The sequence below is a fragment of the Silurus aristotelis genome (genome assembly GCF_946808225.1).
Source record: "Silurus aristotelis genome assembly, chromosome: 7".
Taxonomy (NCBI): domain Eukaryota; kingdom Metazoa; phylum Chordata; class Actinopteri; order Siluriformes; family Siluridae; genus Silurus; species Silurus aristotelis.
The window spans coordinates 9649436-9670629 of record NC_139580.1 but is presented as its reverse complement, the minus strand read 5'-3'; the positions used below and the strand labels follow the sequence as shown (position 1 = coordinate 9670629).

General features: G+C 40.6%; 2 protein-coding genes across 3 annotated transcripts in view; one reads left to right on the top strand and one right to left on the bottom strand.

Annotated features, from left to right (window-relative positions):
- med12 (mediator complex subunit 12) overlaps positions 1 to 10850 on the top strand; it is a 47130-nt gene extending 36280 nt beyond the window's left edge. Inside the window, exons 34-44 of one of the 2 annotated variants that reach the window (XM_083546896.1) lie at positions 216 to 351; positions 535 to 684; positions 812 to 1177; positions 2172 to 2313; positions 3513 to 3730; positions 6188 to 6262; positions 6356 to 6573; positions 7374 to 7557; positions 9220 to 9480; positions 10100 to 10187; positions 10401 to 10850. In XM_083546896.1, coding sequence (XP_083403022.1) covers positions 216 to 351; positions 535 to 684; positions 812 to 1177; positions 2172 to 2313; positions 3513 to 3730; positions 6188 to 6262; positions 6356 to 6573; positions 7374 to 7557; positions 9220 to 9480; positions 10100 to 10187; positions 10401 to 10450 — 1888 coding nt within the window. In that variant the 3' untranslated portion in view covers positions 10451 to 10850. The remainder of the gene's footprint in view (positions 1 to 215; positions 352 to 534; positions 685 to 811; positions 1178 to 2171; positions 2314 to 3512; positions 3731 to 6187; positions 6263 to 6355; positions 6574 to 7373; positions 7558 to 9219; positions 9481 to 10099; positions 10188 to 10400) is intronic. The other variant, XM_083546897.1, reaches the window with a different exon arrangement.
- Positions 10759 to 16514, bottom strand: mars2 (methionyl-tRNA synthetase 2, mitochondrial). Its single transcript, XM_083547081.1, has 3 exons — positions 16154 to 16514; positions 15189 to 15523; positions 10759 to 13829 (listed from the first exon to the last, which is right to left on the bottom strand). The coding sequence occupies exons 1-3, from the start codon at positions 16446 to 16448 to the stop codon at positions 12645 to 12647; spliced, it is 1815 nt and encodes a 604-aa protein (XP_083403207.1). The 5' UTR covers positions 16449 to 16514; the 3' UTR covers positions 10759 to 12644.
- Between the last annotated feature and the right edge of the window lie 4680 nt (positions 16515 to 21194).

Genomic DNA, 21194 nt, shown 5'->3' with positions numbered 1-21194 from the left:
TTTGACGAAGTGACGTAGTGAGCCGGTTTAATGTCAAGTTTTCGCTGGCTGCCACACAATTCTACAACCCGTTGGATAATGAATAAATGGAACTGGCACAGCAACCTGATTCTGATAGTCTGTCAGTAACCTGCTGTTGATGTGTTGCCCTGTGATGTGTCTCTGCAGAAACAGTTTGTGTGACTTGTCTGTGTGTGTGTCTTTCTGTGCCAAAGTGAGCTGTTCACCACTGTGCTGGACATGCTGAGCGTGCTGATCAACGGAACCCTGGCAGCCGACATGTCCAGCATTTCTCAGGGAGGCATGGAGGAGAACAAGAGAGCGTATATGAACCTAGTGAAGAAACTCAGGGTGAGAGAAAGAGAGCCGAAAACCTTGCTTACATTCCATACATGTCTACCCAGCATCAGTCTACAGAGCTGTATCTGGATACTACTGCACTGACTTCTTATTACATTTATTTGTTGGATGAATAATGATCCGTTTCTTCGTGGTGTTTGGTAAATATAAATAGTGTACTGGTTTCCTGTGCAGAAAGAGCTGGGGGATCGTCAGTCCGAGAGTTTGGAGAAGGTGCGACAGTTGCTGCCGCTACCCAAGCAGACTCGGGACGTCATTACCTGTGAACCCCAGGGATCTCTTATAGACACCAAGGGGAACAAAATCGCTGGGTTTGAGAAAGAGGTACTCGTCCTCTTCACTCCTTCATTATCAGGCATATCGTGTGATGCATTCATCCGTTTAAAAACGTTTTTCAAATTCTCGCAGAGCCTCTAAGCTCCTGCTTCTCCTTCTGTGATTCTCGTTGCAGGGTTTACAGGTGTCGACGAAGCAGAAGATCTCCCCGTGGGATGTATTCGAGGGCCTGAAGCACTCGGCTCCTCTTTCCTGGGGCTGGTTCGGCACGGTGCGCGTCGACCGCAAGGTTACCCGCTTTGAGGAACAGCAGAGACTCCTGCTATATCACACACATCTGAAACCCAAACCACGCAGCTATTACCTGGAGTCTCTTCCCCTGCCTCCAGAGGAGGAGGAGCCTCCCACACCTGTGCCTCAAGAACCTGAGAAGAAGATGGTGGAGGCAGTGAAGACGGATAAGAGCGTGCCTAACGTGGGGGCCGAACCAGGCAAGAAGAAATCGAAGAAGAAGAAAGCTTCATCTGTAAATAAACCAGAGGTTGGTTAGCTTTGAAATTCCAAACGGGTTCAAATTTTAAGTCCATATAATTCAGTTTACTTTTCACACCTGGTATTAACCTGGTTTGCATCTGCAAACATAACCTGAGATGGAACCTTGAAAGAAGCTACAAAAAAAGCAACTGTTTTTTTTTCTCTGTGCTGTTGTAGCATCATTTTAATCCATTATTCTAGCGAGTTCTAAACAGTCAGGCCAAAAAAAAAAAAAAAAAAAAGAGTTTTTCTTTTTTGGGTAGGTAGCAGGTATCTGTACTATGTGCTGACTCTGTCGTATCGAATCAGTGTTAATACTCAGTAGCAGGCTGTGCTTTTAACACCTAGGATTTCATTGGTGCCTTAACCAATCCACCCCTTCCTTGAAAAGTGTGTCTTGTAAATTGCCCTTGTAAGTATAAAATCTAATCAATTTCTTCTCCTCCGTCAGCCAATGTCAAATAATAAAAAAAAAAACCCAGCTGTTCCACATGAATACATTTGAGCTGGTTCAGTTTGCTAAAAGATTCGTTTTGCGCTTTCTGACCACCCAATCAAAGGGAAGATGTTTTTGGACGCCTTCTAGGTGGCCTCACTGACTCTGAAATCTGATTGGTTAAAAACCGACAATATTTGCAGCAGCACACCTGAGAGAAACTATGAAATGGAGAAAATAGACTATTGGGAAATATGTAATTTAATACATATTCATGTACAAAAACATTAAAACATAGGTGATTCTGATGGCATTTAGTCCAGCAGAGAAGGTCTTACCGGTTCGGCCGCTGTTAATACCAGGTGTGAATACAGGCAATAGAGAAACTGGCTTAGTTTCAAATTTATTTATATTTTTTTTTATAATTTCTCTATCGAGAAATACCTTCCTCTGTGGGTCGTCTTGATGTGGAAAAAAAATTAGGACAGCAGCAAAGTACTGTATTGGTGGTGTACCGGTTTGTTTGTTTGGATCGCTGACTAACACAGTTATCGTTGTTCTCCAGGACTACACAGCACGTAACCAAGGTGTAATGCCGTATCTGGGACCAGCTATGAATCCCGAGATCATGAACCAGCCCAACCCATACAGAGCAATACCCTACAACCCGCCGATCATGTTCACTCAGAATCAGCCTCTTCCTCCAGGTCAGGCTGGTCAATCATCTTCACGTACATCACCTTGTTTTTATTCTGAACTCCAGTGTGATCAACTCTGAAAACGTGCATTACTGACGCTGGACTGAAATCAGACATGTAACTAGTGGGGGTGTAACGGTAAACAAAATTCACGGTTCGGTACAGACTTTGGTTTTAAGTCACGGTTGAATTCAATTTCGGTACTGTGGGGGGAAGAAATGCAAAATATAAAATTGCTTGTCCTTTATTATTAATGTAGTTTATAATTAACATTTGTCAACAATTGAAAATATTAAAACAATTTTAAATAAAAGGCCCACCTGTTTAAATAATATATAGAATAATATTTATACACTATTTTATAAAAAATAAAATCGAGGAAAACTAATGAATGCAATATGCTTTTTTACTACAGTACCGTATTTTTTGCACTATAGGGCGCACTAGATTATAAGGTGCACTGTCAATGAATGGTCTATTTTCGATCTTTTTTCATATATAAAGCGCACCGGACTATAAGGCGCATTAAGCGAAAAAAAAAAAAGATAAGTCAGTCAGTCAAACTTTATTAAACGCGTTCGCCGTGAGCGCTTTGTACCACACAAAATCTCTTAGAGGTCAGTAAGCAAAACCAGAATTAATCCATATATACGGCGCTTCGGATTTTAAGGCGCACTGTCGTTTTTTGAGAAAATTAAAGGCTTTTAAGTGCGCCCTATAGTGCAAAATGGTATATAAAACTCAGATTTTAACCAGGTTCCGCAGGTAAAGAACGACTGCATTCGGTACACGTGCGCACCGAACCGAAAGCCCTGTACCAAAGGAGTTTGATACGAATATTTGTACCGTTACACCTCTAATAAATAGTGAACATTGTAGCGATCCACAATTAAATACTTGACCATGCAAATGAACAGGTGAACTGAAAAACAAGCGCTTTTATTAAAAAGAACCTCTTTATTACATGCACTACTAATATACTTGTATTTACTGGTGGTTAAGATTTTTTCGGTACATGTAAGAAATAGAAATGCGTAATTGGAATACTTAAATGTGTAGGTCGTATTGTATGTATACTGGATTGACGAAGTCATTTGAGTAACAGTATAGTTGGTTATCCAGTACATATAATAAGTGGACTGTACAGTGTATGTGCATACGTTTGTTTGCCTTAACGTATTTGTATAATTCCAATTAATCTTGTACAGGAGGGCCAGGACTGGAGCCTCCATACCGATCTCGCGTACCATTGAGCAATCATCCGAAGATCATGCCCCCGCGGGCCAATTACCCAGGCATGATGTCCAACATCCAGGGTGGCATGAGCATGATGGGCGTGGATAATAAGCAGTACCCGATAGGCTTCAAACCGCAGCCTGCTATACCGCAGAGCCAGATTCTCCGGCAGCAGCTGCAGGTCAGACTGGTGAGTCTGATTTCAGACATTGAAACCCCAGAAACAAAGAGGCACCAGCCGAGAGAGAGATCTTAGTTAGTCATTGCTCATGTTCGCTATACAATTATACTTGGGCTATAATAGAGCTTGGCCTTTTCTAAAGCCTGTTCTACACCATTACAAAAGGCATCCTTATTTTAGACCATTGAGTTGAGTAGTGAGATTTTCTTAATGTTGACGTGTGTGTGTGTGTGTGTGTGTGTGTGTGTGTGTGTGTGTGTGTGTGTGTGTGTGTGTGTGTGTGTGTGTGTGTGTGTGTGTGTGTGTGTATACAGTGCATCCATATAGTCTTCACAGTGCTTCACCTTTTGTACATTTTATGTTACAGCATTATTCCCAAAATGAATTCAATTCATAATTTTCCTCAACATTTTATAAACAATAACCCATAATGACAACGTTCAAGAGGTTTGTTTGAAATTTTAGTTTCTCCCATTTTTCTGTGCCGAACCACTCAAGCTCCATCAGGTTGGATAAGGAGCGTCAGTGCACAGCCATTTCCAGATCTCTCCAGTGATGTTCAATTGGGTTCGTGTTCAAGTCTCCCCAGTCTGAGGTCCAGAGCACTCTGGAGCAGGTTTTCATCAAGGATGTCTCTGTATATTGCTGCATTAATCTTTCCATCGATTCTGACCAGTCTCCCACTTCCTGCTGCTCAAAAACAACCCCACAACATGATGCTGCCACCACCATGCTTCACTGTAGTGATGGTATTGGCCAGGTGATGAGCCCTGACTGGTTTCCCCCAGACATGACACTTGGCATTTAGGTCAAAGAGTTCAATCTTTGTTTCTCATGGCCTGAGAGTCCTTCAGCTGCCTTTTGGCAAACTCCAGGTGGGCTGTCATGTGCCTTTTACTGAGGAGTGCTGCAGACAGTTGTTCTTCTGAAAGGTTTTCCTTTCTCTTAGAGACGTTGGAGCTCTTTAAGAGTGACCATCAGGTTCTTGGTCACCTCCCTGACTCTAATTCCCCCAATCGCTCATTTAGGCTCCCACGATCACTAGGAAGAGTTCTGTTGATTCCAAACTTCTTCCATTTACGGATAATAAAGGCCACTGTGCTTATTGGGACCTTCAATGCTGCAGAAATGTTTCTGTACCCTTCCCCAGATCTGTTCCTCCATACAATCCTGTCTACAGACAATTCCTTGGATTTCATGGCTTGGTTTGTGCTCTGATATACACTGTTAACTGTGGGACCTTCTATAGACCGGTGAGTGCCTCTCCAAATCATGTCCAATCAACTGAATTTACCACCGGTAGGCTCCAACCAAGTTGTAGAAACATCTCATGGATGATCAGTGGAAACAGGATGCACCTGAGCTCAATTTTGAGCGTAATGGCAAAATCTGTGATACTTATGTACATGATTTTATTAATTTTTTCTTCTGTTGTTTTTATTTATTTATTTATTTTTAAAACATTTGCAAAAATTACAAACAAACTTTTATCATCATTATGGGGTTTTGTTTGTAGAACCTTTTCATTATTTATTTTGAATGAGGTATTAACATAGAATGTGGAGAAAGTGAAGGACTGTGAAGACTTTTCGGCTGCACTATAACATTATAATTAATTTAAAGGGTAAGAACTGCTTGTTTCTTCACTGATCATGTGCTGTTTTGAAATTTAGGTCACTTTGAGTTAAGTCTCAAAACTTCCAGCGTTATTTCAAACTGTAAACATTAAACATGCTCAGGGTTTACAAACTCAATAATCTATTGTATAATAATCAGTGGTGGACAGTAAGGAATTAAACATAATTTTTCACTGAACTTAAGTAGCTTTTTCACGTTTCTGTCGTTTACTGAAGTATTTCTATTCGGGGAGACTTTAACTTCACTACATTTCAAAGTCAAATATTTTACTTTTTACTACATTTTGTGAAATCAGTCGTTCCTTTTTTTTTATTTTTTTTTATGAGGATAAAAAACACGTGATCTTATTTGCACAATTTTTTTTTAAGTAGCTGAAAAGACGATCATTTTAATAGATATCGATCGGTGTTGAACTCATTATCATTCTATAAATAAATTAATTTTTACTTTAGTAAAAGTTACAACTATTTGTCTTTTAAATGTACTTAAGTATTATGATTTATTATGGCTATAATGAAAAGACTTTTATTTATTATCTCGGTTTGTATGAAAAGACTGTTATTTAGAGCACACCTTACTTTTAATGGATTACATGGTTTTTGTACTTCATCCACCACTAATGAAAAAAATGATCATGCGTGGCCAAGTGGAGTGAACCTGAGCCGTTGAGCGATGGGTAAAGGTTAGGATTATATAAATGCAGTGCAGCTCAGGTACTGGGTGCGAAAGTTATTAACTGTATAGTGGGAGCTGTTTTGATATGCAAGCTGAATGCTTGTTGTGGGAAAAAAACACTGTTTAATTGTTTTTGTGTTTTTGTAAACGGAGAACCAGAACATGATTGGACCACAGATGAGACCGATGGCTCCCAATCAGTCCTACACCCCCATGCAATCCTCACAGGCAAGAGCTTCCATGATTTTATTCCCTTCATCCACTTCCCTTCATCATAAATAAATAAATAAATTCTGTGTACTCTTTCGTTTCTTGCTACAGGGCTACGCTCCCTACAATTCTCACGTGGGGATGCAGCCGCACTCCTCTCAAACTGGTGGAATAGTTTCTTCATACAATAACCAGGGCTTCCCAGGAGCCCATCCTGGTACCAACCCTGGTGTGGTGGATCCTCTGAGGCAGATGCAGCAGAGACCCAGTGGATACGTCCACCAGCAGGCCCCTGGGACGTTCCCAAGCAACATGCAAAACACACCGAGGTTCTAGTTTCAAAACGCACATTAAAACTTAATGCTGTTCATTCAAATCTCAGCTTGTACACAGAGGCCTGATCTATAGCAGTTGTATGTACTTACATGGTAGACTTTTGTTAGCCTTTATAATGGTTTTCTTTTTTTTTACTTTTATACGCAGCATTTAGAGTACTGCTCCAGCCACAGACATATGCTGTCCTGCTTAACATAACTTAACATACACGCCACCCTGTTACCCTACATTCAAGCTACAGTTGTATGGTAACAGGGTGTGTGTGTATGTTAAGTTATGTTAAGCAGGACAGCATACAGTGTGTGTGTGTGTGTGTGTGTGTGTGTGTAACTGGGACATGCTTGTGTTTTTTTTGCTGTCCAGAGATTTTAAAGTCAGATGAAAATCTTGAGATGGAGGAAGAGCTTATGAGCAATACTATTTAAAGGCATAATAAATAATAGATAAATTAGCTAAATTGACAAATGAACATATTTTTGGATTTATTTAGGTCCTATGACATTTTTCTTCAACCCTGGGGGTCCACAGTGGTACTGCAGGGGTCTGCTAATTAATGATAAATTACAAAATGTTTGGCATTTTTTAACATTTAACATTAAAGATAATTATATATATATATATATATATATATATATATATATATATATATATATATATATATATATATTAAATATATATTAAATATAACATTAGTTTTCTAAATAAAATGTATGAAACTGCAAATCTATTAAAATAAGGTTTTTTTGCTTTAAGTCTTTATGATTTAACTGGATCTACTTTGGATGTGATGCAGGTTTCCCCATCAGCCTATACAGCAGGCTCCCATGATGCATAGCCTGGCACCGGCCCACATGCAGGCGCAGGGCATGCACCCCAACATGCGCACCAATCAGATGCTGGACCAGCAGCAGCAGCAACAGCAGGTTCAGCAGCAGCAGCAGCAGCAGCAGCAGTTCTTGAGACAACAGGCCCTCAGGGTACATTTACTTGTACACTACCTCACCTCACTGTGTTCAAATAACTTAATAAAATTGTTTTATTAAGAGAGAGAAAAGGTTTAATAATGGTGGATAATATGATCATTAAAAAAACCTATTTTTTGTATTTTAACCCTGTGAGCAAACACCAGATGGTCACTTGTAATCAAGAGACAAACCTGCAAGCCACATTTGATAGAATGAGTATTGAAAGTAACTCAATTCAGTTTTATTTGTATGACACTTCTAACAATGGACATCGTCTCATAGCAGCTTTACAAAGATAAATAGCTTCTAAAATATCAATTTATATTTTAGTGCCTATAAGTTTGGAACCAGACTCAAAAGGGAACCTGTCCTAATCTGGGTAACCCTAAATGTCCATTCATTATAGTTCCATTTAATCTAAATATATTATTAATGTTAACTGTTTTTAATTCCAGTCCAAGTCTCATCGTTCATGAGTTTTTTCAGTAATGTCATCAATCTTTAGGCTGTTCATGTGGAACCATCCTTAACCGTAAAGAGTTTGTTTAGCAGCGTTACAGACCTTTAATAATTAAAGGAAATTACCGTATTTTCCGGACTATAAGCCGCAACTTTTTTCCCACGCTTTGAACCCCGAGGCTTTAACAACGAAGCGGCTAATTTATGGATTTTTCCTGGGTTTTTCCCAGTTTTACAAGCTTCTACAAGCTTCAAGCCAAAAAACTGAGCCCCACAACATTAGACCAATGAAATTGCAGAACGGGTTCAGGTGAACCAATGAAACTCTTTATATTAAATCAGATGCGCTCCCACTGAATCGGGCCGCACAGGAAATGAGAATCATTCGTCACGCTGAAAACAACCGGGCATAAAAACACACACTTCACCTGTGTTCTGAGCTGCACGGCATCGAGAGAAAAACTTCACCAATGGTGATTTTTAAATACACGACGATGCCAAAAGACTCTCGAGAGAAATTATTGTGAAAGGAAGGAGGAAGACAGTGAACAATGACTTTCTTGGTAGGCTACTGTTTAGATACAAGCCGTGTAACAGACACTGTCTTTTGTTAAAGCGTGTGTAAAGTTTTAGTTTCAGTGTAGACACCTGCGGCTTATAGACATGTGCGGCGTATTTATGTTCAAAATAAAAATCTTTGTCAAATTCAGTGGGTGCGGCTTCTATATGGGTGCGCTTAATAGTCCGGAAATTACGGTATGTGTATTTATCCCTGTGATCTCTAATCGAGGGAAACTCCATCCAGAGGCAGGGCATCAGGATTAATTGGGGCAGATCCGAATAGAGAAATTATGTCTAGTATGTTTTAAATGTCTGATAATACAGACCTAACTGCTGTGTTTGTAACTGTAAAGTGTCCCATGATTGGTGAGTATTGGGGCCCTGTGATTAACTGTGATTGACTTCCCAGCCAGGGTGTATTCCTGCCTCTTGCTCAAGACAAATAAAAGAATCACCTTATATAGATATATTGTTTTGGGAATTTGATCATTCAAAGAATTTTAGTGAAACAAACCTCAGAACTAAGGCAAATTCTCTCATCCTTCATGTGTTTGGGCCCCATATCAGGGATCACATCAGTATCGACTGAGCATGCAAAGCAGAAACTACGGATCAGTTCTGTTTATACACACTTTTCTTGTGCATTGGTCGCAGGTGCAGCAGCAGCAGCAGCAGGTGCAGCAGCAACAGCAGCAGCAGCAGCAGCAGCAGCAGCAGCAGCAGCAGCAGGTGCAGCAGCAGCAGGTGCAGCAGCAGCAGGTGCAGCAGCAGCAGGTCACCCCTCAGCAGGTGCAGCAGGCGCAGCAGGTCCCGTCTCAGCAGGTCCAGCAGCAGCAGGTGGGCACAGCCCAGCCGCCTGGTCAGCCCCAGAATCAGACCCTGGGCATGCAGCCTCTTCCTCCACAGCAGCCCTTGGTGAGCAGCCAATTAATGAACATTTCAGCATGTGTAATGCCGAGCTGGACTATAAGGAAGTAAACGTAATTCGTTACTGTACTTAAGTAGCTTTATTACGTTTCTGTTCTTTACTGAAGTATTTCCATTTGGAGAGATCCACCAATCAGGGTCGAGCGCGTGCTCTGTTTTGAACGTGTTTTGATTGGCGCTTGGTGTGTATCTACTTATCACCAACATACAGTTCAGCATCAGTTCAACGGCAAGTAGAACATTTAGAGAGGAATAAATGATGAAGAAACTCCTGAATCGAATTCACCACAACACACGTGAGCATATTTGAGTGATTTTTAAAAGTAGTTGAAAATAAGTTTTTGGTCTCATGATAATTGTAATAGACATCAATCAGTGTTTGACTCATTAATATCATTCTATTAATAGATTGTTGTGCTGAGAGAAACACAGTCTTAATAATAGGAACATTAAAGTCATAATAAATCATAGTACTTTGGATACTTAAGTACATTTACAGGCAAAAATTGTTGTACTTTTATTTAAGTGAACGTTTAAAGGGACACTTTTACTGGAGTAATAATTTACTGCATGTATCTCAACTCACATGGTCTGTGTGTGTGTTCAGTTCCCTCGCCAGGGGCAGGGCATGCAGCAGACGCAACAGCAACAACAAACTGCTGCTTTGGTCAGACAACTCCAACAGCAACTGTCCAGTAAGTTCACAAGTCCTCGTTTTGGGTTATGGTTTACACTAAACGCCATTAATACACCATCTGAGCCAGTCTTAGTGCATTGTATAAAGATGTAAAATGTTATATATCTGCTGTTCGTTCTTGGTGCTACTTCACTACCCTATAAAAAAAAATACTAACAGTTGCTGAATCAATTGAGTTAAGTTCTAATCGAATATACACTGTGTCACACAGGCACACAGCCCGGACAGAACACCAACTCCTATTACCCCAAATATGAGTGAGTCCTGCGACGCCTTTCTGAAGCGGGCGAGTCGATTGCAGAGTCTTCATTAGCTCGGGAATCTTTCGGACAGGAGAGAGCGACTTTGGGCCGAGGAGATTCTCAGCTAATCCGTATCTGACCACAGTACTGTTTCTAGGAATAAATCTCTTTCGGATTTCGTGTGATTTACACGTTCGTCCGAGGGTCGGCGCTGTGAACTGGTGATCATAAAGCGCAGCAGAAGGACTTTATATATAAATATATATATATATAAAAAAAAAAAAAAAAAAACTAAAGGACATGAAATGATGAGAGTAATGCAGTGGGTTTTTTTTTGTTTTTTTTGTTTTTTTTTTATTTACTTTGTACAATTTTTCAGTTTCGTGTATTCTCATTAAAAAAAGTCATGTCAATTTTTAGACCGTGGCCCAGACTTTAAAAGTTCACCATCTTAGAGTTATATAAAAAATAATGATAACAGTAAGGCATCATGACTTGGCACAGAGACACTTCAACTCTGGTAAGACACGTTAAAAAACAAGACATTTTACCCAAACTATAGTCTCGAAAGACTTCCACCTTTAATCATTCTTACTTCTATTTCAGACAAAGTAATAAATTATAGCTACCAGGTCAGCAGTGTTCCAGCTGCATGTCTAAATCACTCCACATCAATGGCTGCATGTCCATGGAACTGAAAACAGTCATGCTTCAATCTTGGAAGTCAAATCTTTATTTTGTGTCGTGTACATCTTTGACTCCTGCAGGCGGAAGTGGCCAAAGCACAACAGTAGAATTGTTCATGATTCTGAAATACTGATTATACATCGATTAGGTATAACATTATGATCACCTGCCTAATATTATGTTGGTCCCCCTTCATCTGTCATGACCTGTCAGCATGAACTTCTTCAGCAGTTTGAGCTACAGTTGCTCGTCTGTTGGATCGGACCACACTGACAGCCTTCGCTCCACACGTGCATCAATGATCCTCTACCGCACACGACCCTGTCGCCGGTTCACCACTGTTCCTTCCTTGGAGCACTGGAAACACTGACCACTGCAGACCAGGAACATCCTACAAGAGCTGCACTTATGGAGATGCTCTGACCCAGACGTCTAGATGGCACGCTCACTTATTTTTCCTGCTTCTAACACGTCAACTTTGAGGGAAAAAATTTTCACTTGCTGCCTAATAATATCCCACAACAGGTGCCATGATGACTAGATGATCAGTGGTCTTCACTTCACCACTCATAATGATCATACTGATCGGTGTAATCTGCTTGATGATATTCTGGTAGCTCCAAACCATTCCTCAGGGTTCTCTGTATTGTATTCCTTCATGATGACTTCCATTAGGTGATCCAGTAAATGGATTGTGGACTCTAACGCAAAGTGAACATGTTTACATGGTGCCTTGTGATGGACTGGTGTATAAGTAAAGGGATTTTCTCTGGATAGGATCCGATTAAATCGGTAACTAAATCAGAATGAGCACCGGAACAAAGCCATCGTTTGGTGGTAGCTCAGTGGTTAAGGCATTGGACTTTGAATCGGAAGGTCACAATTTCAGATCCCTGCACGGCCCTTAACCCTCCCCTACTCAGCTGTAAGTCACCCTGGCTGAGGTCGTCTTCCAAATGCCATAAAAAAAAAGTTAGGCCTGTTTTAGGTTTTAAATAATTTTAAACAGGTCTTAATTTTTTCGATGTCCATGTAACAGTACCTCGAATGTTTTTGTTGGTTAGTTTCCGTGATCTTTCACCAGTTCAAATATAATTTGCTTTAATACGACTACAAATTAGACCAACATGCAACAGCCAATCAGCGTTCTTGTTATTGGTGCGAATCTCTCTTGGATTGTACCAGAGATGCAAAACAGATTTTATTTTTAAGCGATGGCGAAGTGCAAGTTTAGCGATAATTAAAAGAGATGAATTTAGGGCGTGGTTAAGGCTGTAAGCCGCTAACAATGTGTTTGTGTGTTTGATGTCATGATACAGGTCTTAAATGTAATTCTTAATGGTTTAATAGAAGTCTTGGTGAAACCTGCAGAAACCCTGTTATAGCTGTCTAAAGAGATCACATTTGAGCCACTTGGCTGCATGTGCAACCGTTTATCCCCATATATGCTTTTCTGCAGTCCAGTTTATTTTTAGCTTTTAATATCTTTTATTATACTATAGTATATTCTTTTTCCACAAAAGAATCTATGGCGATACTCGTTTAATTTTGTCTTTTTGTCCTCCTGCATTTTGCTTTGGAATGTTCCTCTCGATTCGTCTGTAAAGCACCCCAGTGTCTGGACCTAGCACTCGTCCTTCATAAGGACAATGTCTTTCTTCAAACATGGACAGAAAATCGTGGGTATTATCCCAGGTTCTCTCGCCAGACGTCACCCCGAGCCTGGACAGGATTTTATCTGCTATCGCAGGCACAACGGGCTGCAGGAGAACGCCGTAGATTCTGAGACACTCCATAGACACGTGCAGTATGGTGTCATGCCAGAGTTTGTCCTCTGTCTCGGTGCAGTCGAGTTTCCATGGCGTGTGTCTTTGGACAAAGCTGTTGGTCAGGCGTACGCATGCGCTAATTGCTTCCAGGGCTTTATACATGTGCAGGTTGTCAAAGTGCTGCTTCACCAAAACAGGAAGCCTTGAAACGGCCTCCACCAATTTATAATCCTCGGCAACTGCTCTTCCACCGCACACTTTTGGGAAGGAGATGTTGCAGAATGGAGGATAAACCTGCTCCGGGTTGAGGGAGGGTGCGGTACAGCGGTTGAGAAGACCACCGAGAGAATCGGCCAGTTCGCTATTGCACAACTTGACCACCTTGTCGTCGTCATAGTCGCAATCCATATCTGGAACTCCTTGCCTGAGAAGGAAATACCTCAGCCCGTCCATGGTGAACCTTTTCGAGCTCTCGAGTGGATCCACTACATTGCCGAGACTCTTGGACATTTTCTTTCCCTGAGCCGTCCAATGAGAGTGCACGTATATGGCCTGAGGAAGGGGCAGTTCTGCAGCCAAGAGAAACGCTGGCCAATATATAGCATGGAACTTCAATATATCTTTGCCTACGACGTGATGGACGACGTTCCACCACTCGGAGTATTTCTCTGGATACCCTGCAACGGTCAGATAGTTCACCAAAGCGTCCAGCCACACGTAGATCGTTTGTTCGGGATCTCCGGGAACTGGAATGCCCCACTGCAGACGGCTCCTCTGGCGCGACACTGATAAATCGGGTAGCTCGCTCTCCAACCATTGAAGCACCAGATGGTGAAACTTTTTTGGCTGAATGGCTTTAGGGTTTGACCTCAACCACTCCTGGAGACTGGTCTGGAAATCGGAGAGGCGGAAGAGATAGTTGTGCTCCTTCATCCACTCCACCTGTTGGGAGATACAAAGTTGCTTAGGAATAAATTTCAACTTGATATACACTATACTGCAAAAGTTTGTGGACACCTAACAATAAGGTTCCGATTTGCTCTTCCCTCCACTCGTCTGGGAAGATGTTCCACTAGATTTTGTAGTGTGCTTATGAAGATTTATGCCACAAGGCTGTTAGTCGGGTACTGATGTAGGTGAGGGGAGGAAGTCTGGGGCACAGTGTTCACATTCATCCCCAAGGTGTTCAATAGACTTGTGAACAGCTCTCTATAGCAGACCACTCAAGATCTTCCACTTCAACCGAGGTAAAGCAGATCTTCATGGAGCTGGCATTGGGGCATTGTCGTGGTGGAACAGGTTTGGGTCTCCTAGTTCAAGTGAAGAGAAAATCTAATGCTACTGCATCTATTATCCGTGTGTGTGTGTGTGTGTGTGTGTGCCTCCAACTTTGTGTTAACTATATATGTCTCAAACTCTCAGGATCATGTCAGAGTGCATCATGGGTGATAGACAATCATTTATTCTGAATTTAGTTGTGTGGAAATATAATGAACAGCTTTTAGCATTAAACCGTCACTCATCATGTCAGGCTGCAGTTCAGTGAAGCTCCGGTTAAAGAATTGCTCATTGCCAGGAGCAGATCTGGGAAATGTTGAAGAAATTTACCACCACTGGCATTTCTGTGATTGTGTTTGGTGCCACATTTGAAATCTCAGGCACTTTTTCCCCTGCCACAGTCACCACTGGCTTTTAGTGATAAACTTAAAAAACGCTTGGTGTGTCTCTACTTATCACCAACATACAGTTCAGCATCAGTTCAACAGCAGAACATTTAGAGAGGAATAAATGATGAAGAAACTCCTGAATCGAATTCACCACAACACACGTGAGCGTATTTGAGTGATTTTTAAAAGTAGTTGAAAAGAAGTTTTTGGTCTTTTCACATAGTTGATTAAGCAACAGTCTTGTGATCAAAATAATAATAGGAAAATTAAAGTCATAATAAATCATAGTATTTTGGATACTTAAGTACATTTAAAGGCAAAAACCTTTGTACTTTTATTGCATCCTTTACTGATGGTGCCACATTTTACCCTGAAAAACTGCAAATTCCCAGAATTACTTCAATCATCTCCAATTTATTCATATAGGAATTAATACATTTAAAAGAGGAGCATTTAAACATGTTCTCTATGACTGTATAATTATACTTCATAATCCCCTGCTGTGTCTGTTTCCTATCAAGGTTTCTTCACGGTCTCATCTGATTTTCTCACCACTTGCTCATTAGGGCACTAAACCGCAGGACTAATGATGAGACCGATAAATGCTGGTGTGCAATATCTCGATGTTCAGTACCTTATGTCCACTCTCTGTAGAGATTTTGATCTCTCTGCCCATGGAGTCTGTGCCGTTGGTCACCTGGCTGGGTGTGAGAAAGCTCTCGTCCGGTGTGGAGTACCAGCCTTCATATATCCCTTCATAGATGAAGCCTTTGTCGAACAGCTTGGTCCAGAAATGTTCCACCGCATGTCTGTGTCTGTCCTCTGTCGTCCGTATGAAGTCGGTGTATGCGATATTACAGCTCCTGAACGTGTCACGAAACCTGTGGGATACCTCGGTGCAGAAGCTGAGCGGCTCTTTCCCGGCTGCGCTGGCCGCCTGTTGGATTTTCAGCCCGTGTTCATCAGTACCTTGGAAGGAAATGTTGTACAAAAATGCACTATAAAACACCACTGGTTTTATAGATGGATTGAGAACAAATCTGCACAAATGGAGATCAATCAGTAGTATAAATGCTGTTGATAATACGGTATAGATGTACTACTTTATATGGATTTTACAGATGTATAATGTGAGAAGGTCCCTGTGTCAGTGTTCAGGTTACTCTCTGGGTCTGGGTCTACACGGGTTTCATTAGGGTTCTCGGGTTTCCTCCAACGTGCCTGTAAGTTGATTGCAGGGTCTAAAATAGGTTTTGCAATTCAGATACATACTGAGGTCTCATGCTGTGTGTATTTCAATTTCACACCCAGGGGTAGGCTCTGGACCCACCTCAAACCTGACCAGAAGGAAGAACTTACGGATGGATGGATGCATAAATAGAGAGTTAATGGATGGATGGAGAGAGAAATAGATAGATGCATTAATAGAGTTAATGGATGGATGGAGAGAGAAATGAATGGTTTGATGGCTAGAAATATGAATATATAGATGCATGAGTGAACTTCACAACAGTGTAATGTACTCCTCCTGAGATGGATTTCACCTCTAGATCTTTGTACCCACTGTAGAATGGTGAGCCACCTGGACTGGAGATGTACCTGTAGCAAACTTGGAGTCGAAGCCCTGAAGGAGTTTGTATCGGTGCAGACAGTCGGCTGTCACGGCGGAATAAACGTGTCCGAGGTGAGGAGAAGCGTTCACGTAGAAGATCGGGGTGCTGATATAGTGTGACCTTCGCGGTTCTCCTCTGCGTCGCACAACCGGGTCTGTGTGGAGCCTCTTTACCGGAAGTGGCGGATGCAAATCGGTTCGTCCTCCGAGCCGGCCGTGCTTTACCACCCGGAGCAGAATCCTGCTCCTGCTCTGGACCACTGAACCCTGAGAGATCATCATCAAAGTGAAAATCACTGTACTTCCGGGTGCCTCACGTTACTCCCCACGTGTGTGCAAAAACCCCGCCTCCTGGTGTTGTGATTGGCTAGATTTCACACTACAAGCTGCTGATTGGTCAGTAACAGAAATAAAGCGGTTTATTAATAAGAGTCCGGAAATATGTCTGAATGGGTTTATAATATTAGCTTGACTAAATACAATTATTAGGGGTTCAAGAAACTCTATTGTAATTGTAGAGCTTTTTATTATTTTTATTATTATTATTCCGCCATAAAACTGATCGTGCAGACCTTAGGCTCAAGGCTTAGGACTTGAAACTTAGCCATAGGGTAGAGTGTAATTTGAGGAGAGGTTGACAAAGTATCAACCTAATTGGCCAAAGGGGGGCGCTACAGTCAAAAAAACAACAATTACGTACTATTTTGGCCATAGCTCATACACCGTTTTTCGTCGACTCAAAGGTTTTACATTCTTGCAATCCTTGGGTCAAAATAAAGAAAATGGCTTTTGACAGATTCGCTCTACGAAGGCCCAAACACTACTGCGGACTAGTCGGAGGCTTTTTGACCGATCGGAACCAAAACAGTGCAGAAATGATATCAATATTATCAAAAAAGATTAACTGCAGCACCCAAGCCTTTCAAACCACATCATGTCGTCGATCACAGACAAGGACACTCAGTTCTCGTTATCTAGCACACACACACACACACACACAAACACACACACACACACACACACACACTAACACACACACACCCCTCCTCATCTCACTTTTGCAGTCTTATAGCACACACACACACACACACCTCCTCATCACACTTTTGCAGACTTACACACGTAAAAAAAAAAAAAAAAAGTAGCAAAACAGATAGACGTTATTCCTTTTGTTTGATTATTTGCCGCGTTATTGTTTGTTCTATTCGGGAGACTTGAGTTCAACATTCCAGTCTTGTCTACCTTCCTAAATACATATGACCCCTGGGGACAAACTTTCGATGCCGAATGCCACGACTGTCTGTACCCATACACCCAGTGTAGTCCTTGGCAGAATTCAACGCAGTGTTTTTTCTGATCCTGGGTCAGCAGCCTTTGGAGAAACATGGTAGCAACACGGCGCATGTTCAAATCACACGTGAGGATTGCCTGGACTGTTCCACACCATGACACACCATGACAACAATGGCAGCATGATGTGGATTGTTCTCCAACGATCATCATGCACAAGTTGCCGAATGGTATCGTCATTTTGGGGGTTGAGCTTGTTGACGGTGATCCTGATCTCTTGTCGTCTTCCAGTGATATTCTTCCTCTCTTGAAGCGTTTGTTCCACTCAAAACACCTTCAGCGCCTCGTTGCAGCATCTCCGTAAAACTTACTGAATCATGTCGAACGTCTCTGTGACACGTGCCCAGTTTCACGCAGAATTTTTTACATTTGTATTTTTTTCTAAATTGCTGTCCATGATGAAATCGCAGACGTGGTAATGCACGTGGTCTGAATAGCACCAGTTGCACAGCTTTGCTCAGTGTTTTGGCACACTGACTTATGAAGGTTGGTGCTCCCTGTGACTGTGCAACTTTATTTAGTGTAGGAGATCGGGATGATATTGTTTTGTGTATAATTTTCAAGCATTAAACATGTTCAAGTTTGATCAAACTTTCAAAATCATATTTTTGCAAATGTGCTGCATTGAGACTTGTAATTTCTTGTGCTATCTATATATATATATATATAAAGCTCAAATACCACTGACTGACTCACTCACTCATCACGAAATCTCAAAAACCACTGAACGGATTGCAATGAAATTTGGAACATACCTTCCTCTTGGGTCTTAGGTGCTCAATAAGAAAGGGTTTTGAAAAATTCGCCCTGGATCGGGGCTAACTCGTGAAAAACGCAATTTCTCACGCATTGTAAACTCTTCGAAATAACATTACAGATCCTAATGAAACTTAGTACATTGTTTCTTATTAGATGTTAGATGCACGATAAAAATTTATTTCAAAGTAGTTTGCCCTGTATCCGTACTACAAAGGGGTAGTACGTTATTTGTTGACGTTACGTTCTGATCTCTGATCATCCAGTCCTGCTCAGTGCTTACTGCTTATTGCCATATTGCTTAGCGATAGTTAAGCTAGTTGTTATTATTATTATAATTATTATTATTATTCTTTGTCTTTTTTTTTTGTCACATTTTTCACAGCAAAAAAAAAGTGTAATTTTTGGTTACTCATCCATGCACTCGGTTTTACTGTAGTAGAATTTCACCCAGAACATTGGCAAGGAGGCTTTTACACACATATTGCAACCTATTGCACCAAAAATGTCTTTGAAGTACAACAGTTAATAAACATCTCTCTTTTTCTCTAAACCCAACCATGTGCTTTTACAATATTAAAAAAGGGGTCAACGGACTCTGCTGTCACCCATGGAAAATAGTTTTCTGCAGAATATTACAAATAGTATGGTACTTTTACATTTGTAGTTTTTACATGATCATCTCTTGTTGGTGGTATTTCTTTGTGGTTCTTGGATAAATCAGTATAATCCGAATAAATGATTAATGTGTTAAATGTTACAGTCAGCACATTTGAAGCATAAGTGAGTGTACTTTGTCTCTATGCTAGGAAACTTCTGAAAGGGTGATTGGTCAGAAATAGTAAATGTATCAGTCAGGTCTTTGGGTGGTTTCGATGTTAGAGGGTCAAGAACAGGCTATAGCCTGGACCATTAACATGTCATGTGTTACTTAAAATAAAAAAAAAGAGGAATGGGTTTAGTCATCATTCTTTTATTAAATTGGAAAGAACCTGGCTGTTTGAAGATAATGGTGGCAGATGACCTAAAGGTTGGTAAATAAAAAGGTGGGGGTTTCAAGGTTTTTAGAAGTAAGGTATATAAGAACTTTGCATCTGCTGAATAAAGTCCTTTCCTCTTTGACATCACAACCCTTAATTCTGAACTTAGTTTGTTCCTTTTGCTTGACATTTTAACATTGTTATTGACTTTGTTTCTTTGTTGGTAATAGCAGAGCAATGACAGAACTTTCTACATGCTGTTTTACTGTTACTTTTCATCACATTTGATTCCACTGAAATGACAGTAGGAGAAAATGTTCCTGGGGGCCTGGGAATAGATTTCCCCCTCTGTATAATACAATGTGAGGATTGAGGATGTACCTCGGTGATGCTGGTGAACAGTCTCTAATACAGATTTTCCTGAAGGCATGGGAATAGTTTTTCCCGTCTGTGTTTTACAATATAGGTTTCTGAGAAATCATTGCATTCTGTTTTTATTAACATTTGTTAGTGTCCCAACAGTTTTGGAATTGAGGCTGTACATGACAGTCTTTATGTATAACATTATGCATAACTGGTTTCATTTATAACGATCTTCTACTTTAAAAATGCCCATGGAGTCTCTATAGTACTACTTTATACTTATGTAAAAGCTAAAACACATTGTAAGCCTACTTTTAAAATCCCGTAGGAGAGTCACAAACAATGGTGAACAAGTGCCTGGAAGCCACAAGGTGACAAATGCTAAGAATATTTAGTATTGTTGCTATGGGGATAATATGAAGGCTGCATTAATATTTATACATTTATTTGCTTGTAGAGAACTGAAGAGAAGTTAAAGTACATGCGACAATGTTTCTTACCCAATGCATTATGGTGGCACATCTTGTGCTGTCTTTGTAGGCAAGGTAAGCATGCATTAGATCAGATTGTAATAAATGTTATGTTTGCTTCAAGTCATTCTTTTCCGTTTGCTGACAAAAATTTCTGAACTCCAGAAAAGACAATAAATCTTAAAAAAAAATGGCAGTGACCCTCGTACAGGAATCAGGGAAGTGCTGCTAATAGGATTTTTTATTGTCATTTTTTTTTTATTCACAAAAGTTAATTTTCCACATTTGCAACTTGCACAGTTTATGAATTTTACTCCAGACATGTCCTGAGTGTATTATCACTCGATTTCAGTCCCATTTGGCTCCAGAGTTTTGTTAATGGTTTCCAATGGGATTAAGTGGTGAAACAAGTTTCTGTTCTATTTTGATCCAGTCCAACTCAACATCAAGATCTAATTGTACTTGTCACATTCATATAGAGTACAACATGTAATAAAATGACTTTTTTCCACTCTTCAACATATAACATGAAAAATAGAATATAAGGATAAAAATAAAGTAAATAAATTAAAAAAAAGTATAACGTATGTCTATTAAAAGTATAGTATAACTAAAAAGTATGAAAATGAGGTTAAGAATAATATTATATATGTTTGTGTATATATATATATACACACACACACACACACACACAAATTGCCCTGACATCTGTCCCACCCCAGTGTTTATCCAGTTTGGCCATCTTGAAAGAGACATTACGCATCTTTACATCCAGTAATCCAAGTCCCCCTTTTGTCCCTTGGGAAAATCATTTTAATTTGGGGTCTTTTTCCTTCCAATAGAAAATTCTTGATAATCTTATCATATCTCTTGAAAATAGAGCATCGGTAGGAGAATACTGAGGATGGAGCCACCAGGAAGGAGGAAAAGAGGAAGGCCAAAGAGGAGGTTTATGGATGTGGTGAGAGAAGACATGCAGGTAGTTGGTTTGAAAGAGGCAGATGTAGAGGACAGGGGGGGTATGGAGACGGATGATCCCCTGTGGTGACCCCTAATGGGAGAAGCCAAAAAAGAAGATGATGATCATCTCTTAAAAATAGAGTCTGGGA